Raw genomic sequence first — 26,710 nt, 5'->3', positions numbered from 1 at the left:
AGAATTTAAAGAGTGATTTTCACGCTTTAATTACCGCAGGTGAGCAAAACTAATAATAGTCCCAGGCCTCGGCGTCGGCATCGGCATTGGCATCGGTCGCGGCGCGTTTCCCATTCTCCCAACACGCAGTCGCCGTCGCACTGGCACTGGCACTGGCACTGGCTGTGGCAATGGCAGTGGCAGCCAACGACCCAAGGAAACCGAAGCCAGAAGAAGGAAGACCGGCCAGAAGAGTGCTTAGAAGACTGGTCTTCCTGGCCGCCGGTGCTGTTGCAGCTACCTCGGTTACCTTTCGAAAACTGCAACCGTGTAAACTGCAAGCTGCGAAATTTCTTCGTTTTCCCTGTGTTTGTTGGGGTTTTGGCTTTTTATGCGACCCGCGGCGGTTTTTTGGCTTAATTTATTGCCGTTTTGTCAGCTTGGCAAGCGATTTTAATGCCTTCTTTACGCCACACCGAAACGTATCTCTTACACATCGCGAAAGCTGAGATTTCAACCGCACTCGATCCCATTCGCATTCGCAGTCCCAAGTCTGGCTGGCTGGCTGGCTGGCTGGCTCTCTCGCTCTGCGATCCGTGATCGGGCTGGCGTTCTGCTCGCGTTGAGCTTGCTTTTTGCACTGGCCGGGCAACCGATTCGCCGAGATGGAATGGAATGGGCTGGGATGGGCTGCTGGCCCGGTCGAGGGGAGTCGGGAGTCGACCAGGTTGGCCAACGAGTTTTTTATTTCATTTTTCCCCTTGCTTTGTTGCGTGCATCTTCTGCCAGTTCTTCTACTGGAAGTGCAAGTTTTTTTTCGCTTTTGCGTTGGTTAGAATGTAATATCTGCTCTTGGGCATGAGGCTTAATGAGAGCAGAGGAAGAGGCAGCAGGTTGCAGCGTTGCCAGATGCGCAGAGAAAAACTGCAATCAATATCCTTATCTAGAGCCCCACATCCTTGGCCAGCTTAGGCCGCCACAAAGCTATGGATCCCTACGCCAAGCCTGAAAGCCCATTTACCAATATCAAGTTCGGTTCTGCTGTCAGCTTAAGTCGTCATGGGAGAAGAGTCTCTTTCTGTTGATATATAATACAAACTCGGATACACTCGTATATGCCCTTGCTACATGGCCAGATCCGCTTGGGTTTATCTGATGAACGTTTGGGCCCCATATTTCAATGGAGAATTTCCCTGAGGCCTCCTCTTTGATACGATTTTCAGTCTCAAGCTCTTCCTGTCCTCGAATTTAATTGATTCCCAAACACCTCTTATGCCATTAGGACGATGACGGTGTAAATCGTTGTTCCAGCCACAAAAACAGCGAAAACCAGCAACAAGCTTGCTTAATGGTGATGCAATGCGATTAAGCCATAATAATAAAGAGCCGTTGCTTTCTAATTTTAATTAACATTGAACATGCCAAGGGAGCAGCAGGAGCAGCAGGAGCAGCGGAAAGCGGAGGAGGAGGAGTCGCACCACCACACAAACTGGATCAACTGCCACTAACGGTTCTGCCCCGTGAAGTGAAGCATCGGATAGAACTGTCCTCCATGTCCACGTACACACCGATCTTGGCGACAAGCCGACAGGGGCGACAGGTCTGTGTTTCGTCTGTCTGGCTCTGGATCAGACAGAGCTTGATGGATGCCTCGCCAGGGCCAGCGATTTGCTTGCAGTTTCAAACACACTCACACTCAAACACACTCAAACTGGTTGCGTTGCGAAGTTCAACTGTTAATGGCCATGATTAGCATAAGAGCTTTTCGGCCGGGCCCACAACATTTAAGACAACATAAGCATTAACATTCCCATCGTGGCTGCAAGCGCCTGGCGCTCTCCTGGCCCCTCGGATGTTATGTTGAGCAAATACTTGAGCGGGCAATTGAAATTGCTTTCTAATTTTACAAGCTGCTTTGGAGCACAATGTTTTTGGCCATTTATGGCGATTGGCTCATTAGGCCAACACAATGTTAATGGCCAGCGACGATGCTCCTGCCCTGGGTGGCCGCCCGGCTGCATCCGCCACCTGCCACCGAGCTGCAGGTAGCAAATTGCTTTGGCTAACTTCTAATTTAATGACGGTCATTAAATGCTCCAGAAATCGCTTTTTGCATTTCGCATTTCCGGCCGGACCATCCCGGGCCGGGCCAAAAGTCAACGCTTTCCCACCAGGACGCCGGTCAAATGTTGGCTTAAACGGCAGATACATCTCGCAGTGCATTCGTCACGTTTCTGAAATGGCTTTCTGCAGCGCGCTTCTCTTCTCCTGCAACCTGTTGAATTTTCATTTCTTTTATCGCACATTAAATTTACAAAAATAGTTTTAACACCTTTTAGGCTGAGGCACACAAGCTCACACAGCCCAGGCCTGCTCTGGGCCTTGATTTATCCCGGCCATGCTCGCTCTCGACATGATCTTTGCTGTAGACATGACCATGGCCAGGGCCGAGGAGCCGTGGAGCCATGAAGCAACAGCAACAACAGCGACATGGCTCGTACATAATCCAGCCATTATTTCTGCCTTGGGTTCTCTCGTTGGCTCGTTGCTGTCGACTTATCGCAGAAATTGCGTCAAGATGTTTTAATGCCAACTCAACTCCAACTCCAGCGAGGCGACTCGACTCGACTCGACTCCACTCCACTCCTCCGTGGCACTCGACACACACACAAAAAATGAATGGATGGGACAGAGAGGATGGTCGGGATGTCTGGGCGAACATCCTTTTTAATTTAAAACATTATCGTAAATTCCCTGGCAATTATGCGCTTGTTCAAATGCTTCTCGCCGTGGCATCGCCATCCCATCGCATTCACATTCGCATTTGCATTGTCCGCAGCGTCACAACACATGTCCGTGTCCGTGTCCGTGTCTCTACCCCTCCGGCCGGTCGGCTAATGCTAATGAATTGTTGGCCAAAGGAACTTGCAACTCTGTGGCGTGTTGCCAGCAGATTAGCGTAAATTTTTCTCAGCTTGGCACCAAAGCACCTGAAGCCCAAAGACAGGTTGATATTTTGGCCCTCTTTTGGCGCTTTGACTGAATAGATGGGGCATATCTTATCGCTCCGTTGTCTGCCTGTCGACACGTCGTTTCTGCTAAAAGATATCACAATTGCCAATGTTTTTCCCTATCCATTCCTTCCCCTTCGTTGCCCTGCCCCTGTGGCATGCGTGCCATCCTGTTGTAAGTCATGAGGATTCTGGCGTGGTCTGGTCCGTGAAGTCTTTAGCCTGAGTCGAATGCTGAAGTCGAATGCCAACAGTTGGTGGGCTCAGAGGAGGAGCAGGAAGAGGAGCCAAACATAAGAAAGCAATCAGCATGAGGCAAACACACAGGCGAGATAACCTTGAGATGCGTATCCGCTGGATAAACTATCCCTGTTCGATTGTTCTCAACACATATCATACGTATCATATCTCATTTGCAGTTTCTGGAAGGGCCTGGATTGTTGAGCAGACGGTGACTGTCCGTAGAACAGGTATACCGAGTTGGGTATGTGGCTAATGAAATTGTCCACGCATTTTAAGGTATTTTACTGTTTCGAAACGTTTAGCAGATACGAGTCATTAACCATGTACTTCTGGCCTACTCTGGTGCTTTTTGGAGCTCTACTCTCTGCACTAGCTCCTGCGGGATCTGCTTTCGAAAGTCCATGCTGCGAATGTAAGCCGCAACAGCCATTGTGTGTCCACAAATTACCATGCTGCGAACGTAAGAATAGGTATAAAACGAGGGGGAACGTTGTGAGTTGCTGCGGAGACCGCAACTCTGCAGTTATACCCGATACTAAGTCAGTATGGCTCTCCTCCGGCAGACGCCGCTAATATTAAACGACACGACAAGGAGTGCGTGCGAGAGAGACAGAAAATCAGTCTGAGCGTGACGTCGGGGGCTGCGTAGCCAGTGCAAATTGACTTGTTCCTTTTGGCTATAAAAATGATCTGATCCGATCTGATCCAGATTCAGCCATCTGATAGACATGGTCATTATCTATGATTCTGCGTTTTTAGTTTTCTCGAATGTGCAATATTGTGGATGCAACAGATTTTCGTCCTTTGTGGGGGCGGAAAAGAGTGGGGCGAAATTCTGAGATATACGTTTTATAGTGAGATCTAACAGAAGTGCGGATACCAAATTTGGTTACTCTAGCCTTAATAGTCTCTGAGATTTGTGGATGCCCCAGATTTTCGTCCTTTGCGGGGGCGGAAGGGGGTGTGGCGAAATTTGGACACGAAACGGTCAAGGTCCGATATCACAGGAGTGTGGATACCAAATGTGGTTGCTCTGGCTCTTATACGTTCTGAGATCCTTGAACTCATATTTTGCAATTGGCAAAGCCGACCATGAAACCTGTGTGTTAGAGAGAGACAGAGCGAGAAAGAATGAAATTGTTTTCTTGATTCTGGCTATAATAATTATACGATCTGGTTCAGATTTTACACTCTAGAACATATAGTCATCCTCTACGATTCTGCGTTTTTGGTTTTATCGTATCTTTAAAAATGTGGATGCCACAGATTTTCGTCCTTTGTGGGGGCGGAAGTGGGCGGGGCGAAGTTTTGAAATATTTTTGTAGCAGTGACATATCACAGAAGTCTGGATCCAAAACATCGTTGCTCTAGATCTTATAGTCTTTGAGCACTAGGCGCTGAAGGGGACGGACGGACGGACGGACGGACGGACGGACGGACGGACGGACGGACGGACGGACGGACGGACAGACGGACAGACAGACAGGGCTCAATCGACTCGGCTATTGATGCTGATCAAGAATATATATACTTTATGGGGTCGGAAACGATTCCTTCTGGACGTTACACACATCCACTTTTACCACAAATCTAATATACCCCAATACTCATTTTGAGTATCGGGTATAATAAAGTAAGACAGCACTCATACTGGTTTTATTTTTATTCCGAGCTTAAGCAGAACGGACATTCGATTTATTAGTGTCTCACTCCCGTTTTTCCTCAGCCAACTCTTTCGACCCTTAACCACATCTATTTACCCCATAGTTCAGTCTCGGTTCACGCTTATTACCGACTACCGATGATGTGAAATTCGCACAGCCAAAGCAATTAGACGCCCTTTTCCAGCTGAGCAAATAAAAGTTGCACGCAAACTTTTCCACTGCCGACTGCAACCGGGGAAACTGTCAGGATGCAGTCGGGAAGTGTTCCCGGACTGAGACGAGTCCTGTGAATATTTAAGCAAAATGCAAAGTAGACAACTTTTGTTTTAAAACTGTCAACGCAGACACGCCTACGACCCGGAGGGACACCAGGAAACCAGGAAGGGGAAATGAACGAACAAAAAATACGCCCGAGCCAGGGAAATCGTAATAAAATAAATTGTTTCAGTGCACGGAAAAGTAATCCGCTTTACGGTCGCTTCATTCCTTGCGGTTTAAGATTTATGCACTGCTAAGACCCCGACTTCCACTCCGTTTAACTTTCGCTTTTCTTCCTTCTTTTCTGTCGAAAGCGAAAGGGGTAAGGGCGTGCCCGGGTGGTCCCCCATAAATTAGCCAAGTGGAATTTTCGGCTATCCCGAGGAGGGCTCTAGTACAGCTTTTTTCTTTCAGCTCCTGCTGCCTGGCAGTTAAATACAGTTAATCCCTGCATTGCTGGCAAACAAAGTTTGGCAATTTGGGCATCTTATTTGGGACCCCCCCGCCCTTTTCCTTTGAGCGAGAGTTTCCCTTTCCGCCGCTGCGGATGGGTGAGCGGTGGAATGCGAGGGAGATTTTCAATTAAAGTGTTGAAAAATTTAAAGTCTCGCCGGCTTACACGCTCAATGCAACGCAGAACACATGACAAATTAGCTTCCTAATGAGCCAAGACATAAATCTTGACATGTTTGGCTGTGGCGCCACGCCCCGTGCCACACCACCCACACCGCGATGCGGCTACGTACATCCTCCCCGCCCCGCCCCTGGTGTTGACACGTGTACTTGTCGGGCGGCTGTCGGGCGGCTGTCAGGCTGGCTGTGCCACAACATGAAAGCCCGGCAAAGGCATTAGGACTTCATTACAGAAACAGGATGCCGACTACTTGGCATCACGTGTGTCTGTGTGTGTGTGTGTGTGTGGGGAACGTGTGGGCGTCATTATTGAAATTAACTGTTAATACAAATGACGTCAAACGCTTGACTCAACAACGCGTTGGCTTGGTGGCAGTGGTAGAGAGCTCCATTAGTACTCGCGTTGTGTGTTCGAATAATTAAGCACATTTGGTACGCTGATTGGGTTTACATTGCCATGTTTTGAATGCAAGACAGCGATGTTTAGGACTTGTCTTGTTTAGGAGAGGTATTCCACTGAACGATAACTCTTACTGTCAAAGTCGTCCTTCCCTCCCTTATGAATAATGTTTTGGGAGAAGATTTCATCCCTCTCGCCCGAGCAAATCCCACCTAAGCCAACTGACACATTATCATCTCTGGGCCTTCGAAATACTTCAGAAAGCCACTCATATTTATTCGCATTTCAGCCTAAATCTGTGAAGCAGCTGTTCGGCTATAAATAATAAAAGAATATGTGCGTATATACATTTAAATGACCATAAATTTGGATGCGGCTTTATTAAACTGTAGTAAAAGAGCTCGAGTCAGCAGCCACTTGGCCGTGATTTTACCGCTGCCCCTGCCCCAGCCACTGCCTACTTTCGGGGGCACAACGCACTCGGAGTCAAGTCGATGTCGAAGCTGCGGCTGGGCTGGCAGTAAAAGGCCTGGCATTCAGACCATTATTAGCATAATAAAAATACAAGCACTCACACACGGACACACACACGATGAGGCCTAAGCCAGAAGGGGATTGTCTGGATTGGTGGCAAGTCCGAGTTCAAGTCAGGGGCAAGCTGCCGCTGCCGCTGCCGCTGCCCCGGCCTGGACAATATAATTTTATGGTCACAATTTTATTGTACCAAAGAGTCGTCTTAGGCAACATCATCGCTATCATCATCATTGCCATCACCGCCATCGTCATCGTCATCCTCCTCCTTGTCGTCATCGCTTGCAAGGCGTTGAAAGCCTAGCCAGCATAAAATTTAAATGTTATTGCCCCTGTTCCTGCACATACACACGTGTATCCATAAATGCAATAACAAATTTTTCGAAAGGGGCGGAATGCAGATGGACACTCCGCCCCAGACCCATGTTCGTTTGAACCGCAAATTGCGAGTACTCCACCTGGGTTGCAGGTGCCAACTGGTGCCTGGTGCCTGGTGCCTGGTGCCCGCTGCTTGGGTCTGGTGTTGTCTGCGAATGTTTTAATTAAATATTCCATTTGCCTAAACCAGAAAACCAGAAAAGCGCGCAGTTAGTTTCCGGTGCCTCCCCCCTTCCGACTGGGCACCCGGTGCAGTGCATAAATTCTGGATGGTTCAGTGGTCAGCACATGTTTCCCCCGGTGATTGGGGGGCACAGCAGCACTGGGGAGCAGTCACCCCCACACACCGAGAGCGGGGGAGCCGCAACTTAAAGCATTAAATTCTCAAAGTTCCATCGACTACTGAGTATTTTCTCTTCTCCGATCAATTAGCCGTAAAATAACATTCTGTGCGGTCAGCGGGAAATGTAAATGCAATTTAAATGCCCCGAAAGCCAATAATGAGCCGCAGAACATTTCACAGCTGAATAAATAATTTCCACATTAATTGGCAGTCAGTCGATGTAATCCCTTAATTGCTCATACGCCATGTGAGACTTGCCCTTTGGTTATGTTGCCAAAAAATTACACAAAACCAACAGAAATAAATAACAAATCAAAGCTATTTTTGTTGAACAGTTGTTGGTTCTGGCAAATTCATTTTGTAAATATTTTTGGCAAGAGAAATGGAAAATACTGAATGAAATTGACAGAGAAAATTCATTTTAAATATTGAAAATCGCATTGACATCTGTTGTACCACAAAACCAGATTTTGTTGTTGCACTAAAAATATTTCGCTAAATATTTTCACTGAATATAAAGGAAAAATATTATGGTAAATAATGCGAAATATTAGGTAATTTGTTAACCAATAGCCACGCTATTTCATTATTGCAATTTTCATGAATTTAAATTATGAAACCCAATCTCAATTAATGAAATGCAAATCCTATTACCTTACGAAATCATTAAAATTCAATAAAATCAAACATAAATTATCAAGAATTCTAATTTCAGGAAGCTGCTACATCGTGACACATAATTCACTTGGGCCCCCCACAAAAAAACGAGAGAAGAAATTCATTTTAATGAAAAATGTCAAAAGGAAAACCGAAAAAGGAAAAGTTTTACAAGGCCCGCCACTGCCAGCGGAAGCGGAAGTAATGCCAATGCCAAATGGGGGGAAAAGGCAGGAAAAAGGCGAGCGGTGGAAAAGCGAACAGGGGGCCAACACATAATAATGCCATCATCATCGTCAATGGCAAACAACAACAGCCCGAGGATGGGACGAATGGGCAGGAAATCGGAAGGGAATGGCCCGGGAAAGTATCGACAATGGGAAAAATTGTTAAGGCCGAGAGCAACAAATGATGGAAGATGCTCTAAATGAACAACAAGCAGGAGTCGAATGCAAATACGCAGCAGGAAAATAAATTAGATAGTGGCGGGGGACCAGCAGCAGGACTCGGATCAGGACTCGAAGCAGGACAATGCCGCGAGCACACCGCAGCACGCGCAGGATTACCCCCAGTCAGGCAGCCCCTCTCACTCTTCTCTTACTTCCTTTGTATTGGGGCAGCAACGATTTCGGCTTGATTCGTTAGACATTCGTTTTTCGGGGGCTTTCACAGAGGTCAAATGTCAATAAGTTAAGTGGGCATGGTCACGCCCGGCCCCCGGACAAGGCTGAGCAACTTTTCCACGCTATAAATATGATTAAAACATATTTCCCAAGCCATCGAGTGATAAATGCGACAAACTTTTGTCTGGCACTTGCTTTTGTCCCTCTGTCGCCCTGTGCCCCTGTCTCTGGCCTAAAGCTCTCAGCGGGTGGGTGGCAGCAGATGCTGATATAAATCCAATTTAGTAGAGCCCATAAAATGTAGGAGTAATGCCACACAGCCACATCCACAGCCACACCCACTCCATGCGGCCCCTTAACTATTTGCATGATAAAAATCTTTCATCAAGCGGCAGCACCAGAAACAATCTCAATCTCAGTCCCAACTTGGTCTCAACTTCTTCTGCATAATTCGACGATTGCTCGAGGATGGGATTCCCGCTTTCCGCCTTCCGCTTCTGGCCTTTTGTGTGGTAAACACCTAAAGTAGTAAACTGGGATTTAAGCATCCTCCCACACACAGGGACACACGCACACACATTCAGACTAGGACTGGGTTCCGGTTCCCTCACTCACCTACGTGTCTATAAAAATTTTACGTTGCTGGCATCGGCAAGGACAAAAAACTTTTCCCAGCCAGAAACAGGAGCAGACGGAGCTCCTGGCTGGGGCTGCTCCTGGAGCTGGAGTTGGAGATGGAGATGGAGCTGGAGCTGGAACTGGCTGCGATTGGGTGTTGGTTGAAAGGAAACGTCCTTATACAGGATATTCCTTTTATTGCCATGCGAGTGGCATGGGGAATTGTGATGCCCGAATACATACATAAATTCAACCTTATGTGCTCCTGCTCCCGGATGCGTTGGGATGCCGTGCGATGGGATGCCCTGCGAGGCTGCTGAACACCCAATAGGGACATTATGTCGTGCGCCAGAATCTATAGAATATGTAAAACGTTTCCCTCAAAAAAGATTAAAAAATTTTGCAATTTTAATATCCGTCCAAGGAGCAGGAACGGAACCTTCCGCCAGACAAAGTCGCTGGGCAAACAAACAAAAATTTCAAAAAGTTCTTTTAAACAAAGGCAAGAAAAAGGGGGTTATATTCGTTTAAGGATTCGCACAACTAAAGAGAAAGGTCCGTAGTGGAGTGGCTATACATTGTTTGTTTGTCTCTGCATGCCCCGTAATTGTTTTGTCAAAAAGTTTTACGAGCCTCAGCTGCGATGCAAATGTGGAGGGGAGAAACTATGTGATTTTGCATAGAAATGTTTCAAATTGGAGGGGGAGATTTTCAGCTAAAGAAAAGGGTGAAAAATCAGGAACTAAACTTACACTTTTAGTCGAGTTCTTAGCAGAAAGACGATGAGAACATTCCAGCTATAGAATATAGAAAGAGTGTAGGGTGCAAGAACCAAACTTCAATATAAGTTTGATTTCTTTTCTGGAAGAACGAGTGTATAAAAGCCCTCCCTCCCTACCATACTTCACTTAAATATTTGAGTTGGAAATTCACTTCCAATCGATGAATAAACTTTTTCTTTGGTGGGGAACAGAAACTTTTCCTTTCAACTGTGCAATTTCCATTTCACTCAAGCCTTGACCCCAGCTCGCCCATTAAGAGCTGGTCATATCCCTGGGATCTGGGTTGTCCTGCCCGCAAAGCTGCTTAGAATCATGAATTCCATCGTTCATCGTTCATCGTTCGTCGTGGCTCCTTATTAGGCCGTCCGCGTGCACCTTCGAAAACTTCCTCTGCTGGCTGCCAGGCAACCGGCCTGCCTACCGAGAGCCCCAGAAAAATAAGAGAGAAGACGTTAGCACCGCACAAAGGAGCACCCAACTCCATTCCCCAGCTCCAGCCTGGGGCCCCGTATCCATGGCCTGGCATTTAAGATAAATGATCGCCTGCCAACAATGCACAAAGAGTCACAAAAACTTTGGTCACGTTTGTGCTATTTGGCGGCCCAGGCATATGCTCCGGGAGCATATCAGGGTGGGTCCGTCCTGGGTCCCGAGTCCTGGGGGTGGCTGTCTAGCTTGCATCCTACCTTGGCGCAATTTTAATATGTTTATGGAGAGGGCGGGCGGGGGTGTGGGGGTGTGCCGTACAGCAGTTTAAAATTCAAGACACATGCAGCAGCTTAAACGTTTTAGAAATCTATTTTTCAAACGAGAGAAGGCGCCGTGACAGGACAGGAGCGCCCGAACCCCAGGCAGTCCCATGTGTGCGTGCGAATTGCATTTAATTGAATCGTCTGGAGCAGCAGGTGAAAGTATTTCGTTGTTTGCCATTTCCATTTCCCCTTCTAGAACACTTTCCTTCTTCGAATCGCCTCAAAGCAACCTTTGCCAACGAGGCAAAAGACAAGGGCAACGATCGCCCCATAGGCGAATGGCAGCTTCATGTCGCTGCAGGATCCAGGATATGTTCCCAGCTGTCTGATATAACTTCTCGACGATCTGGCAAGCACTGGGTTCTGGATGAGCTGATAGATAGCCACCACCACTGACTTCGGTTCAGCTTCTGTGGAAAGAGTTGATCGACTAGGAGCTGGCGCGGGACACATCAACCACGACTAATAGTTAGACAGTATCAGATAAGCTAATCCGCTTTTTCCTGATTACTTCTCTATATTTCTGGCACTGTTTATAGCTTCCTGCTAGATCCCTTAAGGGTTTCTATCTCCCCCATTCCATTTGGGCACTTGCGACGTCCATAAATCGGTGGCACATATGGCAACTTTACAAGTGGCTCGCGTCGCCGTCTGTGCGCACAATTCAAATGGAAATCAAAGTGGGCGTTCATGAGTTAAACACTCGACGAGGCACGAGCCACGAGCCACGAGCGAGGAGCCAGGAGCCAGGAGGCACCAGGCACCAGGCAACGGAAGCCCCAATGTGACAAAGTCGCTGCCACACAGAAGCCAAGCCGAATCCAACCAAACCAAACCAAGTCGAGTCGCGTTGAGTCGGGGCACTTGTGGTTTACGACCTGTCCTGGAGAGGGATCCTGCTAGCAGAAATAAAATCACACACGACTGCCAGGAAGGAACCGAGGCTCCAGTGGCCGGGGGATGACGATGATGGGGCTGGAACATGGGGCTGCTGCATGGGGCATGAAGCATAAGGAGTACGCCTTAAAATGGCTGCTGCTGCTTCTGCCAGGGCCATTTCTTTCTGCTTCCGTTGGGAAATTTATTATTCTCGTCTAGATGAGTTCATTATGCGAACAGCAGTTGCCAGTCAGAGCCAGAGTCAGTGCTGCCTGCCTGCCGCCTTTGAATGCTGAATGCGAAAACGATTCAATTTTATTGTTTTCCACATAAATTCTCCCCGAATTATGCATTGTATAAAAAACATCATATGAAATTTGAGTAGGACGCCGTCGCCCGACCATACACACATGAGATGGGAGATGGCAGAGAGATTGTTGGCCATATAATTGAGTCACGTTTGCTCAGGGATTAGGTTGGTTCCCTGCACTGGTTGTGGGGTACCGAAAATATTCAGATTTATGCCGCCGATGGAAAGTTATTGCGAATTGGCATCGTTTGATTTATGGAAATGACAAACTCGCATGCATAGTAAAGTCTCCTCTGCGAATGGAAAAGATTGAATGGGAAACGCTACAGAAGCGGAGAAAGAATAGGAATTGACATCCTTTTTTCCATTCCATTTTCCATTCCAAATTACAAATTACTACTTTACCTCTATATGTAAATTGTATTAATATTCAGGAAGTGGAAATTTCCACACACTCAAAACTCGTGTACATTCATCGGAATGGATTACCTTTTTCCCAACAAAATTGGTAAACGAAAACACCATTTCGAATCAGAATTTTATTTCGGACTTTCCCAAAACTAAAACCCCCATTAAGACCACAAATAAACCCATTTTTGGAATGATATCATAGCGGCGTGTGCAGGGCTACGTGTTTATAATGCCAATAACCTCTGACAGGACGGATGCCCGCACGTCAGGCGGCCACAACTAATATGGGACGAATGGGGAGAGGGATCAGGAAACAGGAAACAGGAATAGAAATCAAAATTCGTGCTGGCATGCAAGTTCAAGCGGCTCCTGCTCCTGCCATCCTGCCATCCTGGCAGACTTGTAAACAGGGCTACGAAATTTAATTTATCTGTATCAGTTTCAGCACCCCAATGGAATGGACGGCACGGCGGTAGGACCTCTTGCTGAACAGCTGCAGCAGGAGCTGAACACATGTTCCGACAAATTCATCTGCCATGTCACAATGCGCAACGGTATGCAGAAATATCCCAGGGATGGTCTTTGGAGACGGGCAAGCACTCTAACCTTATGGATAAGCTCTGGCTTGGCATCCGTCCTAGTTCTGCCAGGCTGCTGCAACTTGCACGTGACAGAACTCGACGAAAAGTGAAACTTGGCAAATATTTTGTTGAAACACACAATTTGGGGTGTGTCTATCCCTGTGGAAAGGGGAGAGGAAATAAAATGGGGCTGTCTTCATCCCCCAAGCTCCCCACAGACCCGTCACAAGTGTCATTAATCAAATGCCGCCCAATAAGTTCCAACCCTTCTTCGCAGAATTTTTGAAATATGAACTTTTTGCTCTGACGAATGCCGGCAGTCATTAATAAATTAGGGGTTAAAATGCCATAACAACGTCAGTCTAGGGGAGGGGCAGGGGCAGCCGCTGAAAAGTTGTTCATTTAATTGAAACCGAAACGCGGCAGCCCCAGGATTTTCCTAACTCAATTAAATTAGGCGCCAACTGGGGGGACATACGGGCACGGCACTCGTTGAAAGGGAAAATCAGTTTAACTTTGATTTAACGATCCGTGCAGTTGTTGTCAACCGCTTTCATTTGAATTTCATTTTGATTAGACCCCAGCAGACACACACACACACACACCCTCAAATCACTCTGAAATAGTTCTAATAAATCCCGAGTCAGCATGTGGAACTACGGAGAGTGCCGGGCCCCGGGACTGCAGCAGGAGGAGAGCGAGATTCTGACCAGCGGACCCGAGCCCGCGAGCACTGGCGGCGAGGAGGAGGAACAGCTTGACCTGGACGCCATCTACGACGAGCTGGAGGCCCTGAAACAGCGTCTATTGTTGCTGCGCAGCAAGCTGGTGACCAGCCCCAAGGACCAGTGCCAGGCGCAGGCAGCGATGGAGGACACGGACGAGTCGTTTTTTACAGCACAGAGCCGTCAGCTGGTAGCCCTGCGGCGCCAGAACTGTGTGCTAAGGTGTCAGCTCCAGTCGATGGCCGGACACCTCAACAGTAGCCGCAAGGAGCTGAAGGAGTTGGATGGGTGGCGCTGCTTAGTCGCCACCCGCATCCAGCGGATGCGCCGGGAGCTGGACACCTTCGAGGAGTTCAAGTTGCAGGCCATCCACCACTTCGGGCTGTGCATCGAGCGCTGGGAGCAGCACAAGGCCTGCAAGGTGGACAGCAATGTGTACCAGCGGCGGATTCGGGAGCTCATCCAGCACATCGACGGCAGGCGGGTGCAGATGGTCCCGATGCACTGCCACCACCAAACTTTCCAGCAGGTGCGGATGGAGATAATACAGACCCGCCTCTTCCTGTACAATCTTTTCGACTGCATGCTCTGCTACTTCCATTTCTTCAACCGCCAGTTCAGCCTCAGGTGAGTTTTCTGACTGACTGCTTCTGATCTTGCGGCCAGCTATGTAATCTCGCTTGCATCTTTCCAGGACCAGCACATGGACTGCCATCCAAAAGTCAATTACCTCCTTCGCACCGTCCTCCCCACCCAACTCACTCCGCTCTGAGTTTCGCGATTCGAGTGAGCTTTGAGGGCTCCTGGAGTGCTCTCCGCCCTCTCCCTCAACTCTAAACTTTTGGCAATTAATGTTGATTTTTATTCTCCGACTTTATTGAGGGACTTTCCGCCGTGCTGGCGGAGGGCTGTAGGGGTAGGGTCTGTTTGTAATTGCTTTGAAACTGTCGCCCAATTAGGGTTATTGACGTTTGCGGCCTTAATGGCCCTTTTGAGGCCCATTCCCGTGTCTGTTTCCCCATAATACTCGTACAATAATTACAAAATTTCAACTCTGCGAAAATGGCCTTAAAGTGGGGATATCATGGACACTCGAGGCTTCCTAATCCGACTTTCGACGCCATCCAAATGTGCACGCATTCCCACCAGGATAAGATGGCAAGCGGCTAAATAGGAAGCGGCATCAGATAAAACAAAAGCAGATTTGTTTTTCCTTTACCTCCCATTCGAAAAAAAACGAAGCAAATCCCCACCACAGAAAGAGACATAGAGAGGAAGCTGAGCTGACAGCCCGAAGCTAAGCGCCGGCAGGAATGGCTGAAATCCTTATCCTGCTCTGGCTCCACTCCTCATCGTCCTCCTCTAGCCCGAGCCCCAGCTCCAGTTCCAGCTCCAGCTCATGACTCCAGCATCCCATATCCTTTTTGGAGGTTGTCGAAATGCGTAAAAACTCAATTGCTGCGCATTTGACGAGGGGGTGAGAGGGTGCGGTGAGGCAGGAGGACCTGGACTAGGGATCGACATGGGTATCGCATTGAGTGAGATGCAAGATAACGCGAGGAGGAGAGCGGGAGTGCGTTGGCAAGGGGGGAGAAGAGCGAATACGAATTTATTGGAGTCATGTGCTGATAAGCGGCTCTAGCTTCCCAATACCAATGCCAATGCCAAATTACAATGCTCTAACAAGCGGCGAGAGGCGCGGGGGAATGGTTAACGACGAAACGAACAGCGTATACTCTATGCCACAGAAGAGGGCAACGAGTATATGCAACCGAGGTTTCCTCTCCATCAGATGACGATACTCCCCTTGGAATAGGGTACGCAAACACTGATACGAACACGCAGATACACGGCTACGGACACCGACACAGGGGCAGGCACAGACAACCAACGGGCTGTTACATTGCTAAAACACAGGAAACACATTAGATACTTTTTGGCTCATTCGCTGGCTGGCCATAGTGAGTACGCGGCCCGGGGCCGGGTCTGGGGCTTGTACTGTGTCTCGTGTACTGGGTCTGGGACTGAGACTGAGACTGGGTCTGAACAGGGGTTAGTGCGATAAAAATCTGCGTAAAATGATGCGGCAATTTGATGAGCAACTAAGTTTGGGCAATTAGTTTTGTAAACGTTCGGAAGTTAGTCGTGTCCACGTCCAGCTAAACTGTTGCTGGGAGGGGGGGAATAGAGCCGAGCCATCATCCGCATGCCATTCAGCTCTGTAATGTGCCTAACAGGGCTCAGCAAGTTGTGCGTAGAGAATCGTGTGATTTATTGGGGCCATTCAAAGCTCAGATACAGATCCAAGTAACACGTTTGCTCTGCCCCCGAAAGGGCCGTCCGATTGATCGGCAATTTTTCCCCATTTTGCTGCCACACAATTCCCAGGCAGGCAGGAATGACCCATGGCCGTTCTCCTGATGAAATGGCATTCAGTTCTAACGGCGTTCCAGCAATTGCTTGGCGGTTCGTGCCTTTCCTGCTCCACTGAACTCTTTGACAGGCCAAAGTAACAGAAACCAAAAAAACGTTTCCCCAACTTGCTAATAAGCCGATGTCTAACCAAAAGAAGGAATCAACAGCCGTAGCAGCAGTAGAGAAAGAAGCCTTCTGCCTTGGGCTGTTTTCTAGCAATTTCAAAGATACATTTCAAGTGCCCAACTTTGCTCTACTCTTCTCTCTCTCTCTCTCTCTCTCTCTCCGTGAGTGTGTGTGTGTGTGTGTGTGAGTCAACCGCAAAAGTACAAATAATTTCCATTTGGCCAAAGCGGCAACATTTGCATTTTTCTTCAGTTCTTCTTAGAGCCCGACCCAGACCCAGCCCATTCCCATTCCCAATCCCAGTGCCTGCCTCAAATAGGCAAACATGCCTCCCAGCGGCAGCTGCACAAAGAGGGCAGCTAGTGAGCGAGTATTTAAATAGCAAACAGATACGGCGTCGTCTACTTATAAATACTTTGTCGTCTCGGCAAACGATACGGCACAAGTTGTAGATAAATATGGCATAGATTACACAACTAGTTCTCTGCCACAATAGAACTTTTTGCCTCTTAGAAAGATAAGTGTATGCTGACTCTCTCTCACACACAGGGTATTCTGTATTTACAGTTATTTATGAATTTTCTTCTCTGACTCAGCACGGTCGCTTTCGGCAGGGCAACTTCTGTGCACTCTTCTGGCCGAGCAGCTTTCGAGGGCGCCGTGGCTTAGTTGGTTAAAGCGCCTGTCTAGTAAACAGGAGATCGTGAGTTCGAATCTCGCCGGGGCCTATCCCTTAAAAATTCGATATTAGGGGTTCTACTTTTTTATGTGTGTTTTCCTTCCCCTGAAATCAAACTTCTGTTATTTGCTTTCCTTGGGGCAGTTTAATGGTGCCTATTAATGGCGCTTGCCAACTGACGCCTTCTGCCAGCCATTGATATATTTCAATTGCCACAATAATTGTTTCAATAATCATTCAAATCACGCAGTGGCTGATTAGAAAATAGAATGATTGTCGACATGATAATGAAAATACAAGGTTTTTACTATTTTGGTTGGGATCATTCGACTTGGAAATACTCTATACTGAAAGTTTAAAGTACCGTTGAAGGTCCTTTGTAAAAAGTAACCGTCTCTTGAAGCTTTATGTTAGCATAACATTAGGGTGGTGCTTTATACAGCTTTAAGGAACTACTGTTACAGTTAAAGCACTCACTTGTATAATGTTACGTCAAAGCTTTCACATGAAAAGCTTATAGTGCCGTTGAAAGCTATCAACTAACATGAGCTTTCCAGCAACAGTTCTGGAATCTTAACAGTTGCTTACCAAAACCATGACTCCCTCTCCCTGGCTCGATATTTTAAAATTTAAACAACTGAGCAAATATCAAATATTAATTTGGTTAATGGGCTGATAACGGTAGGGAACTGTTTCTCAAATTGAGTAGTTGAAAGACGAAAGTCGCAAGGGCGCCGTGGCTTAGTTGGTTAAAGCGCCTGTCTAGTAAACAGGAGATCGTGAGTTCGAATCTCGCCGGGGCCTTCCGTCAAGGACAACAAGGGATTGTAATCTACTTTTTGTCCAGGATTTTTTTCAATTTTCAATCATTTATTACGTGTCTTAACCAATCACTTAACTAGACCAAAGGAAACTTTATAAGCTCTAAGGACTAAGGACTAATCCTTGTAGACCAGATACAGGACAACGATCATGAAGTAGGTGGGCCGCTCAAAGACCAGCTGAGTGAAGTTATCCTGCTTCTCGTCCATCAGGTGGCACATTCGCTGGTAGATGCCCTGATTCTGCTTCTCCACAATCGACAACAGGCAGATAATGCGATGCCTGAGGGTAAGAATCGAATCAGTGACAATTGGTGGAGAAGAAGGGGGAGGGGCGCTTGGAGGCGGAGATCACACTTACCGACTGTGGTTTAACTTCTTGACCCGATCGCGTATCTCGGCCGCCAGACTCTCGACCAACTGCAGGGCGCGCCAAGAATCGTAATTGCGGCTGAAGCGATCCCACAGCAGACGCTCCTCGATGCAATCTTCGATGATCTTGTGGGCACGTTCCATATTGAAATTGGTGTGAAAGAATTTCCAATCATTCTTTGGCTTCTCGTTGCGCTCGCCGCCCTCAAATCCAGCTCCGCCCTCGCCCTCCGGATTCTGGGCCCGCCGCCGGCTGAGCATCGACTCGGAAAGCAGGGCGTTCATCCGGTTTGTGGTGCGAACCGATGCGGTTATCCTGTAAAAAAAGTGCAAATTTTTCGTATTAGCTTTGACTCAAATCAAAGATTCTATACGTATTTGTTTTAGTTTCTGCGACTGAGTCGCGTCCTACCGCGTTTTCATATTGCTCCAGCTGGTCATTGTTTGTCTCCCGAGGGTATTCCGATATATGCCTGGGATATGGTATTTTTGGAGCAGCCCTGTCTGCCCGCTAAAGGAAAACAAATAGCGAGCTCTGCTATCTGTGCACTGACAGGAACGTCAGCCAGGACGACATGCCAACACGAGCCCTGCCTAATACCTAGCTCCTCATGCCCGAGGAGCCGGGGCAATCATCGGGTATCCACACATCGTCAAAAGTTTCCCTTCAGCATTGTTGGTTTAAGCCCACTTTTGGCTCACGGCTCTGGAGGTGGCAGTGAGAGGCACGCCTGAGACCCGACATGAGCACGATATATAGTACAGTACTCGCTCTAAATAGGGCAAACTATAAGGTACTCAAGTACGTTTGTGCGTACGTAAATCTGTAAATCGCAGTCAAATCGAAATATCCATCTTCGTACGTGCTTCTGTTTCTATACAAAGGGGAAGTCTTTATGACTTTGTTGCCGAGATATTGTTTGCGAAGATATTTCAACCAATCTGTAAAAATTGCTACTCTAAAATTTGTCCAGGCAAGTTTCACTCCTTGCAGTGATCACTGTACTTCTCATCGTTGGCGATTATGGTGGCACAGTCGTGTCACGCTGCCATCACCAAGCCTTCCGCCTTGCGTGCCGCCTATCATAAATCCAAGTCAGAGCGCTCCAATTGCAACCCACCGGTGATGGCGGTGGAGACGTGGGTGTCATCGCCACCAGCAACTCGGCGGGGTACAGTCAAGGAGCGCGGGCCGAGAGGGAGCGGAGTCAGCGGCAAAGTGTTGCCATATGGATGTGGGTGCTGTGCTTTCGTGGGGGAAATTACTTCGAGCCACGAAGGCACGCGATTCCTTTTTGAAGTTGATGACTTTTGATCGGCTGCCTTGCGACACCTGTGAGGTCTTCTTGGCCAGGTCTCGCCCCTGTCTCCGCCCCGCTCTAGCCAATAACTTTCAAGCACTTTGATTGCTTTTTATCGCGAAAGTTTTGTGCGATTGCAGCGTATGCAAACTTCGCTCTAGCCCCCTAGCTTTGATCCATATATACATTTTTATCTCTGTATGTAAGTCCATACACATGCATATATATGAAGTTATTAAATTGAAATAACTGTCAAGTCACGTGCCCTGTTGACGACTCCTCATTGTTCCCAAATGGTCGGGCCAAGTGGCCGGGGAACAATAGAAAATTGAGCAAACGGCGGTATGGAATTGGGATAGGCCATGTGCATATGTATGGGGTGGTGTCCCCGCCATCTCAAACAGTGGAGGCCACTCTTATAGCAATAGTTGTAGTCAAAATAAACTATTTCATTTGTTTCTTCTAAAGCCTATTAAATCGTACCTTTGCTGATGTTCTTTAGAGTATAACCCCAGTTTCTCTTGGTGTTACATATGTACATACGTATTATGTGAAAGGACCAATCTATCTCATATTAATTAAGTTTTCGAAGCATTTTTTGAATCTATTTTCATTCACCTTGTCACTACCTTTTGTTCAGTCTTGATATCGATTTAATATAGAGATGCACGCATTCAATGTCACCATAAGGTTTTCGCTTGCGCAACATCGGAATTTGGTTTAAATTTGCACTCGGTGCAAAAAAATGCCTAGTTTTTACAATTAAATAAATGAACCCGCTAAAGTTGTTCGCTCTACGGTACGTACAGCAAAATAAAATGTGTTGTTGCATATAAAGTCATGTGAAAAAGAATAACAAACAAAAGCCCTATACTATGATTATTTTTATTAAAGCATCATCGTGGGACATCTTTCTTCGATAGACTAGAAACCCTTAACGACTGCAGATTTATTTTTAAAAGGATAACAAATCATTTGTTTTTTAAATTATGAAAATTAATTATTGCATGATTTTAATTTGACTTGTCTCACAAATTCATTTCTAGAATTTTTGGTATTTTGAATTTTCGTCCGGGTGTTTCCTCTTGAGTTTTATGTTCTACTGCATTATCCATCATTAACTTGAAACATGTAAATGTTTCAGAAGTTTTTCGTAAGGAAAAAACAATATTTGTGGACATTTATGCATATTTTTTCATTTAAATTAACTGAAACTAAAAACGGTTTTTTGGTTCAGTGGTTTTCTCAAAACGTTCAAAATATTTTAGAATTTTGAGATTTGGAGGCTGTTTTCGGATCCTAAGATACACCCCTAACCACCAGAATATGTTTCTAAAAAATATTTTATATTTTGATACTAGCTAGTCTCTAGTGCATTAATTTTTTGTATTATTCAAAACATAAAAACAAAATTGTTAAAAATATAGAATACAACAAAAAATATTTGTATTACTTTTAAAGGTATTTGTTTTTAAAAGCTAGATTAGCCATTTGATAAGAACACAAAAGGTAAATTAATCCCATCTCTAGTCATTACTCCTTATCGTCCGAGATGATTCTTCCTTACCATACTTTTATAACTTGTGACAGCAGAAATAAGACGTTTAAGGAAGCAATCATTTTCATACACGGCAATCGCAATAAGTTCTGTAACACAGGCTATGACACAGGCTACAAAGCGTAAATTGAAGATTTATAGGGTACATTTCCTTTCGATGATTGATTGAGTTTCGTAAGCCGCATCTTTAATGCAGAAGTAGCCATAAAATGTGTTATAATGAACGCAACAACCCGAATCTCTAACCTCCCGAGCGGTTCTCGAAGCAGTTACCAGGTTACTAATTGACAAACACAAAAAAAACTTTTCCCGACACACGCCAAACGTTTGAAGGAACTGGAACAGGAGGGCGTTTTTATTCGATTTCGATTGCGGCTGGTCGGATGGTGGTGGGTGCGAATGGGGCACAACAGAAATTAAACAGCAGCTAAACAAATTAGGCAATTTGTACCGCCTGCCTTTCCGCTAATATGCGGGCGACGGTGGATAGGGGGTAGGGTTACCAACACTCGGAACAGGTTCGAACTCATTAGCACCCGGGTGCACGCGAAACGGGGCAATTTGCATATGTAGGATAGGACTCACGCTTGCATGCGACTCATAGCAGCGGCGCCTTGGCCTATGCTACGTCTAACGGTTTGGTAGCTGGAGCTGGAGCTGGAGCTGGAGCTCTGCACTTCGCCAGAGAGGGAATTCCGGCAAAACTGCACGTGCGCTCGTCACAAATGGAACTGGCTCTGGTCCCGGGCTCCGGCTGCTCCCAGACATAAAAGCGCAAAAGCCGGCAGCTAACAATGTGTGGAAGGTGGGGCCGATGGCGAATGAAAGGGGTAAAGTGTACGCCATGATGGTGATTGACTTACGAGCTCTGACAGCACAAACACACACACACACACACATACGATGAGGGTAATGAGGGTGATGGAGTGAGTTCGTCACCGTGGCACTCGTTAGCTCTGCCTTTGGTATGATTTAGGTTGGCATGTCTAAAGACAACTCTGCAGAGACTGCAAAGAAAGGGTTGAGCGGCGGAGCAAATGTGTGCCAATGTATTCTAAATTGTGTTTATTTTGAGTAATTTGCAATCTATTTGACACAAACTGTCTGCTCCTCTCTCCTTCTCTTTATCACTATCTCCAAACATTGCATGACCCTGCCAGACATTTTGCCAATTAAAATTATAGGTTTCCAACTGTCGACACACCAACATGCACATTACTTAGAATCCTAGAAGAATGTAGAGAATTCTGATTATTTTTAGGAATGCTGGCTTCTAATAAGTAAATATGTACGTGGGCGTACAATATTTGGACGTTGACATGCAATGACTGCATCGTCAAGTGCAGTGTGACACCAGCAGAAGACTGTTACGCGCGGATCCCAGGCAAAACGCAGCCCTCCTCCCGCCCAACCGACCGAGGGGCGCTGCCGCATGACGCGCGGTGCGTAGCCAAACCAAACGCGTACATGCAAGAAAGATAGTTGTAACACTAATATTCAAGGAAAATTAGTACTACACTTACTAAGAAACTAAAGCTACCGTCAAAATACATTTACGAATACCATTACAATTACTAATAACTAGAAAGTTGTGTGAGGTTTAGTAATTTAATAATAGGAAGAGAATAGTGGTGGATATAATATGGTAGAGGATATTATAATCCGAGCATAAGACCCTAAATGGTTCATGCAACGAATAATTCGATCTACAAAGTGGAAGGAACAGCGGTATACAATTTCTAGTGAGTCAATATCGGACGAACAAGCGAGGTTTAGAGAGTTTTTGTTATATAGGGGTCGTCGAATTCCTTTGACCACCTCTTTATAAACCCAAGCAGGCCCATGCCCTTATTTAATATGGTAGAAATATGTTCATAAAACTTTAACTTTGGGTCTAACATAACACCCAGATCATCCACCAGGGTAATTCTCTCAAGAGAAGCACCAAATAGGGTATAGGGAGCCAACAAAGGGCTAGAACGATGAAATGTCATAACTTTGCATTTCGAGGCATTAAGGTGTAACAAGTTTGGACAACACCATGACTGAAAGATATTGAGATCGGATTGCAATCGAGAATGAAATGAGATGTCCTTATACTGGACACAGAGTTTAACATCATCCGCATACATAAGTACTCGAGAGTATGTTAATACCGAAGGCAAGTCATTAACAAAGAGTGTGAAGAGTAGATGCCTAGATGGCTGCCCTGTGGTACTCCCGAAAAAACCTTTACTGGTAAAGAGAGGGAGTTTTTGAAGAGGACTCTTTGAGACCTGGAACAAAGATAGCTAGAAATCCATCTCAGGAGGTTGGGCGGAAACCCTAAAAGGTCAAGTTTATGCGCTAAAAGGGAATGGTTTACAGAGTCGAATGCTTTACTAAAGTCGGTGTAAATAACATCCGTCTGTAAGTTACATTGAAAGCCTTTAATAATGAAAGAGGTAAACTCTAACAAGTTCGTGGTGGTTGATCGCCGCCTTATAAATCCATGCTGAGTTGGAGATATAAGTGACTTGCAGAGATGTTGCAAGTGCGGAGTTAAAACCTTCTCAAACATTTTAGGAATAGCGGATAACTTTGCTATACCTCTATAATTTTTTGCATCAGACTTGCTACCTTTTTTATGGAGAGGAATTATAAACGATTCCTTCCAGATCGGGGGAAGTCAAGAAAAATCGATGGACAGGGTGAATAGTTTAAGCAAAGGTCCACACAGAGCCTCGGCGCTGTACCTGAGTACACAACCTGGAACCCCGTCTGAACCCGGTGAAAACACCGGCTTAACTAGTCGAAGATCATGAAGTAGGGAACATTCATTTAACAAGGGGCTGAAAATGCCGTTCGACCTCGGTAAACCGTATGGGTACGGATGACCAGAGTAGCTTTCCTCAGAATAGGTGGTTTGGAAGAATTGGGCAAAAAGATCGGCAATTTCCTGATCATTATTTGCCGACGCATTACGAAATGATAGCTAGGATGGGTGTGCGGAGGTTCTGCGTTTACTGTTTACGAAGCAGTAAGACTGTTTGGGGTCCTGAGAAAAACGTATCCTGCATCGAGATAGGTAGTTCTTATAGCATTGAGCATTAAGAACTGAAAAGTTTGACTGAGCAAAAGTGAAAAGTAGAAGAACCAACTTCTTGAAATGTTGTATAAAGTCTTGATTTTAAGTTTTTAGACTGGATAATTCCTTGGTAAACCAAGGGGGCTTTCCAGATCTAATCAGACAAGAAAGCGGGACACAAGAATCAAAAAATGTGCCAAGAGCATTGTAAACGAGGGGGAACGTTGTGAGTTGCTGCGGACACCGCAACTCTACAGTTATACCCGATACTAAGTCAGTATGGCTCTCCTCCGGCAGACGCCGCTAATATTAAACGACACGACAAGGAGTGCGTGCGAGAGAGACAGAAAATCAGTCTGAGCGTGACGTCGGGTGCTGCGTAGCCAGTGCAAATTGATTTGTTCCTTTTGGCTATAAAAATGATCTGATCTGATCCAGATTCAGCAACCTGATATATATGATCATTATCTATGATTCTGCGTTTTTAGTTTTCTCGTATCCTCAATATTGTGGATGCAACAGATTTTCGTTCTTTGTGGAGGCGGAAGGGGGTGGGGCGAAATTTTGAGATATATTTTTTATAGTGAGATCTAACAGGAGTGCGGATAACAAATTTGGTTACTCTAGCCTTAATAGTCTCTGAGATTTGTGAATATCCCCAGATTTTCATCCTTTGCGGGGGCGGAAGGGGGTGTGGCGAAATTTTGAAACAAACTCGTCTCGGTCCGATATATTAGGAGTGTGGATACCAAATTTGGTTGCTCTAGCTTTTGTAGTCTCTGAGATCTAGGCGCTAATGTTTTACTCTAAGCAAAGCCGGCTATGCTACGTGTGTGTTAGAGAGAGACAGGGCGAGAAAAAATGAAATTGTTTTCTTGATTCTGGCTATAATAATTATACGATCTGGTTCAGATTTTGCACTTTAGAAGATATAGTCATCTTCTACGATTCTGCGTATCGTCGAAATTGTGGATGCCACAGATTTTCGCCCTTTGTGGGGGCGGAAGTGGGCGGGGCGAAGTTTTGAAATATTCTTGTAGCAGTGACATATCACAGAAGTCTGGATCCAAAACATCGTTGCTCTCGCTCTTATAGTCTTTGAGCACTAGGCGCTGAAGGGGACGGACAGACGGACAGACGGACGGACGGACAGACGGACAGACAGACATGGCTCAATCGACTCGGCTATTGATGCTGATCAAGAATATATATACTTTATGGGGTCGGAAACGATTCCTTTTGGAAAGGAATGTCTTGCATTCTCGCTCTCGCGTCTATACATCGTCGCTTAAGCGGTATTTCATTTTCCGTTGCTGTGTCGAATTGCACAACGGTTAACATGGACAACGATCCGAATACAGGCGCGGGCGGAAATATTGTGGTGGCTGATTCCAGACTGAGTCTGTATAAGCGTAAAAGTCAGTCATTATATGATCGATTGCACAGGCTTGGCGAATCCTTCGCGGGGAATAAAATCGATAAGCTGACCGCCGCGGAAGTCGAGGTGCGCCTTGATATGTTGGCAGAAATTCGAGAGGAATTTAATAAGGCCCATAATGAGTTGGAGGCTCTCGATCAAAACGAGATTGGGAGTGAGCTGCGCGAAATCTTCGATACTCTTTTCATATCGTTGAAAGCTGAGTTGCTGGCTGCTGTTGAAGTAAGCCAGTCACACGCCGCTGCCCATTCTACGACTCTGCCAAGCCATTCCGGACATAGTACCATCATCATGGCTCACCAGCAGCGACTTCCTGAGCTGAAGGTGCCTAAATTTTCTGGTGGATACGTCGAGTTCTCGGATTTTATGGCAATGTTCAAATCGGTGATTTAAGCGGATACGGATCTCAGTGACATCGAGAAATTCCAGCACCTTCGCTCTTGCCTCGCTGATGCGGCTTTGGATTCGGTTCGATCGTTAGAGCTCTCCAGTGCCAATTATCGTGCGGTTCTGGATATACTTAATAAACGCTTTAATAACAAAAGACTTGTTTTCCAGGCACACATCAAGAAGATTCTTGGGCTAAAGAGGGTAGACTCGCCTTCTGCTAAAAGGCTTCGGGAGTTTTCGGATGCAGTCAATTTACACATGCGAGCGTTGCAGACATTGGGAACTGCTGAGGAGATTTCAGGATTCATGGTCATCAACATGCTGCTGCAGAAGTTGGATTCGAAGACGCAAACCAAATGGGAGGAGCACACATCGTCGGATGCTATACCTACCGCAGAGGAATTCTTCGAATTCTTGCAGCAACGCTGCCAGAAAATGGAGCGGTTGAAATATGCCACAGCGACACACGCTAGTAGCGATCAGGTGGGAAAAAACCATTCCTATACGCAGGTTAAGAAAACGTTCGTAGCTTCCAACTCTTCCGCCGACCCGTCTGTATGCGTCTTTTGCCACTCAGCGGGCCATGGAATATACTCGTGCAAGATATTCGGAAATCTCTCACCGTTGCTGCGCCACAAAGAAGTGAAGAAGCTTTCCCTATGCTTCAATTGCCTAAAGCCGGGGCACCGGACCCGCGCATGCAATAGTGGAAAATGTCGAGTATGCGGCGGTAGGCATCATAGTTTGTTGCACTTCGATAGTATA

The 26,710-nt window shown here is 46.3% G+C and overlaps 2 protein-coding genes and 2 non-coding genes across 4 annotated transcripts; 3 read left to right on the top strand and 1 right to left on the bottom strand.

Annotated features, from left to right (window-relative positions):
• Positions 1–13,600: 13,600 nt before the first annotated feature.
• LOC117188496 lies at positions 13,601–14,835 on the top strand. The gene is made up of 2 exons (XM_033392448.1): positions 13,601–14,405; positions 14,473–14,835. Exons 1-2 carry the CDS (start codon positions 13,702–13,704, stop codon positions 14,573–14,575), a joined length of 807 nt encoding a protein of 268 aa, XP_033248339.1. The 5' UTR covers positions 13,601–13,701; the 3' UTR covers positions 14,576–14,835.
• A 2,138-nt stretch (positions 14,836–16,973) lies between these two features.
• Trnat-agu lies at positions 16,974–17,047 on the top strand. The gene has a single exon. It is a non-coding gene; the product is annotated as a tRNA-Thr (tRNA).
• A 681-nt stretch (positions 17,048–17,728) lies between these two features.
• Trnat-agu lies at positions 17,729–17,802 on the top strand. Its single transcript has one exon. It is a non-coding gene; the product is annotated as a tRNA-Thr (tRNA).
• A 62-nt stretch (positions 17,803–17,864) lies between these two features.
• Positions 17,865–21,763, bottom strand: LOC108158434 (tctex1 domain-containing protein 2). Its single transcript, XM_017290716.2, has 3 exons — positions 21,636–21,763; positions 18,181–18,507; positions 17,865–18,102 (listed from the first exon to the last, which is right to left on the bottom strand). Exons 1-3 carry the CDS (start codon positions 21,650–21,652, stop codon positions 17,937–17,939), a joined length of 510 nt encoding a protein of 169 aa, XP_017146205.1. The 5' UTR covers positions 21,653–21,763; the 3' UTR covers positions 17,865–17,936.
• Between the last annotated feature and the right edge of the window lie 4,947 nt (positions 21,764–26,710).

This window comes from Drosophila miranda, chromosome 3, assembly GCF_003369915.1.
Source record: "Drosophila miranda strain MSH22 chromosome 3, D.miranda_PacBio2.1, whole genome shotgun sequence".
NCBI classification, from domain to species: Eukaryota; Metazoa; Arthropoda; class Insecta; order Diptera; family Drosophilidae; genus Drosophila; species Drosophila miranda.
Note: the sequence above shows the minus strand (reverse complement) of the source record. Positions and strands in the feature narration are given on the sequence as shown.

Bases quoted from the DNA above. Each gene is read 5' to 3' on its own strand.
- LOC117188496 (XM_033392448.1), top strand. From the start codon at position 13,702: ATGTGGAACTACGGAGAGTGCCGGGCCCCGGGACTGCAGCAGGAGGAG. The intron at 14,406-14,472 runs GTGAGTTTTCTG...GCATCTTTCCAG, and splicing joins AACCGCCAGTTCAGCCTCAG to GACCAGCACATGGACTGCCA.
- LOC108158434 (XM_017290716.2), bottom strand. The intron at 18,103-18,180 runs GTAAGTGTGATC...TCTTACCCTCAG, and splicing joins AAGAAGTTAAACCACAGTCG to GCATCGCATTATCTGCCTGT.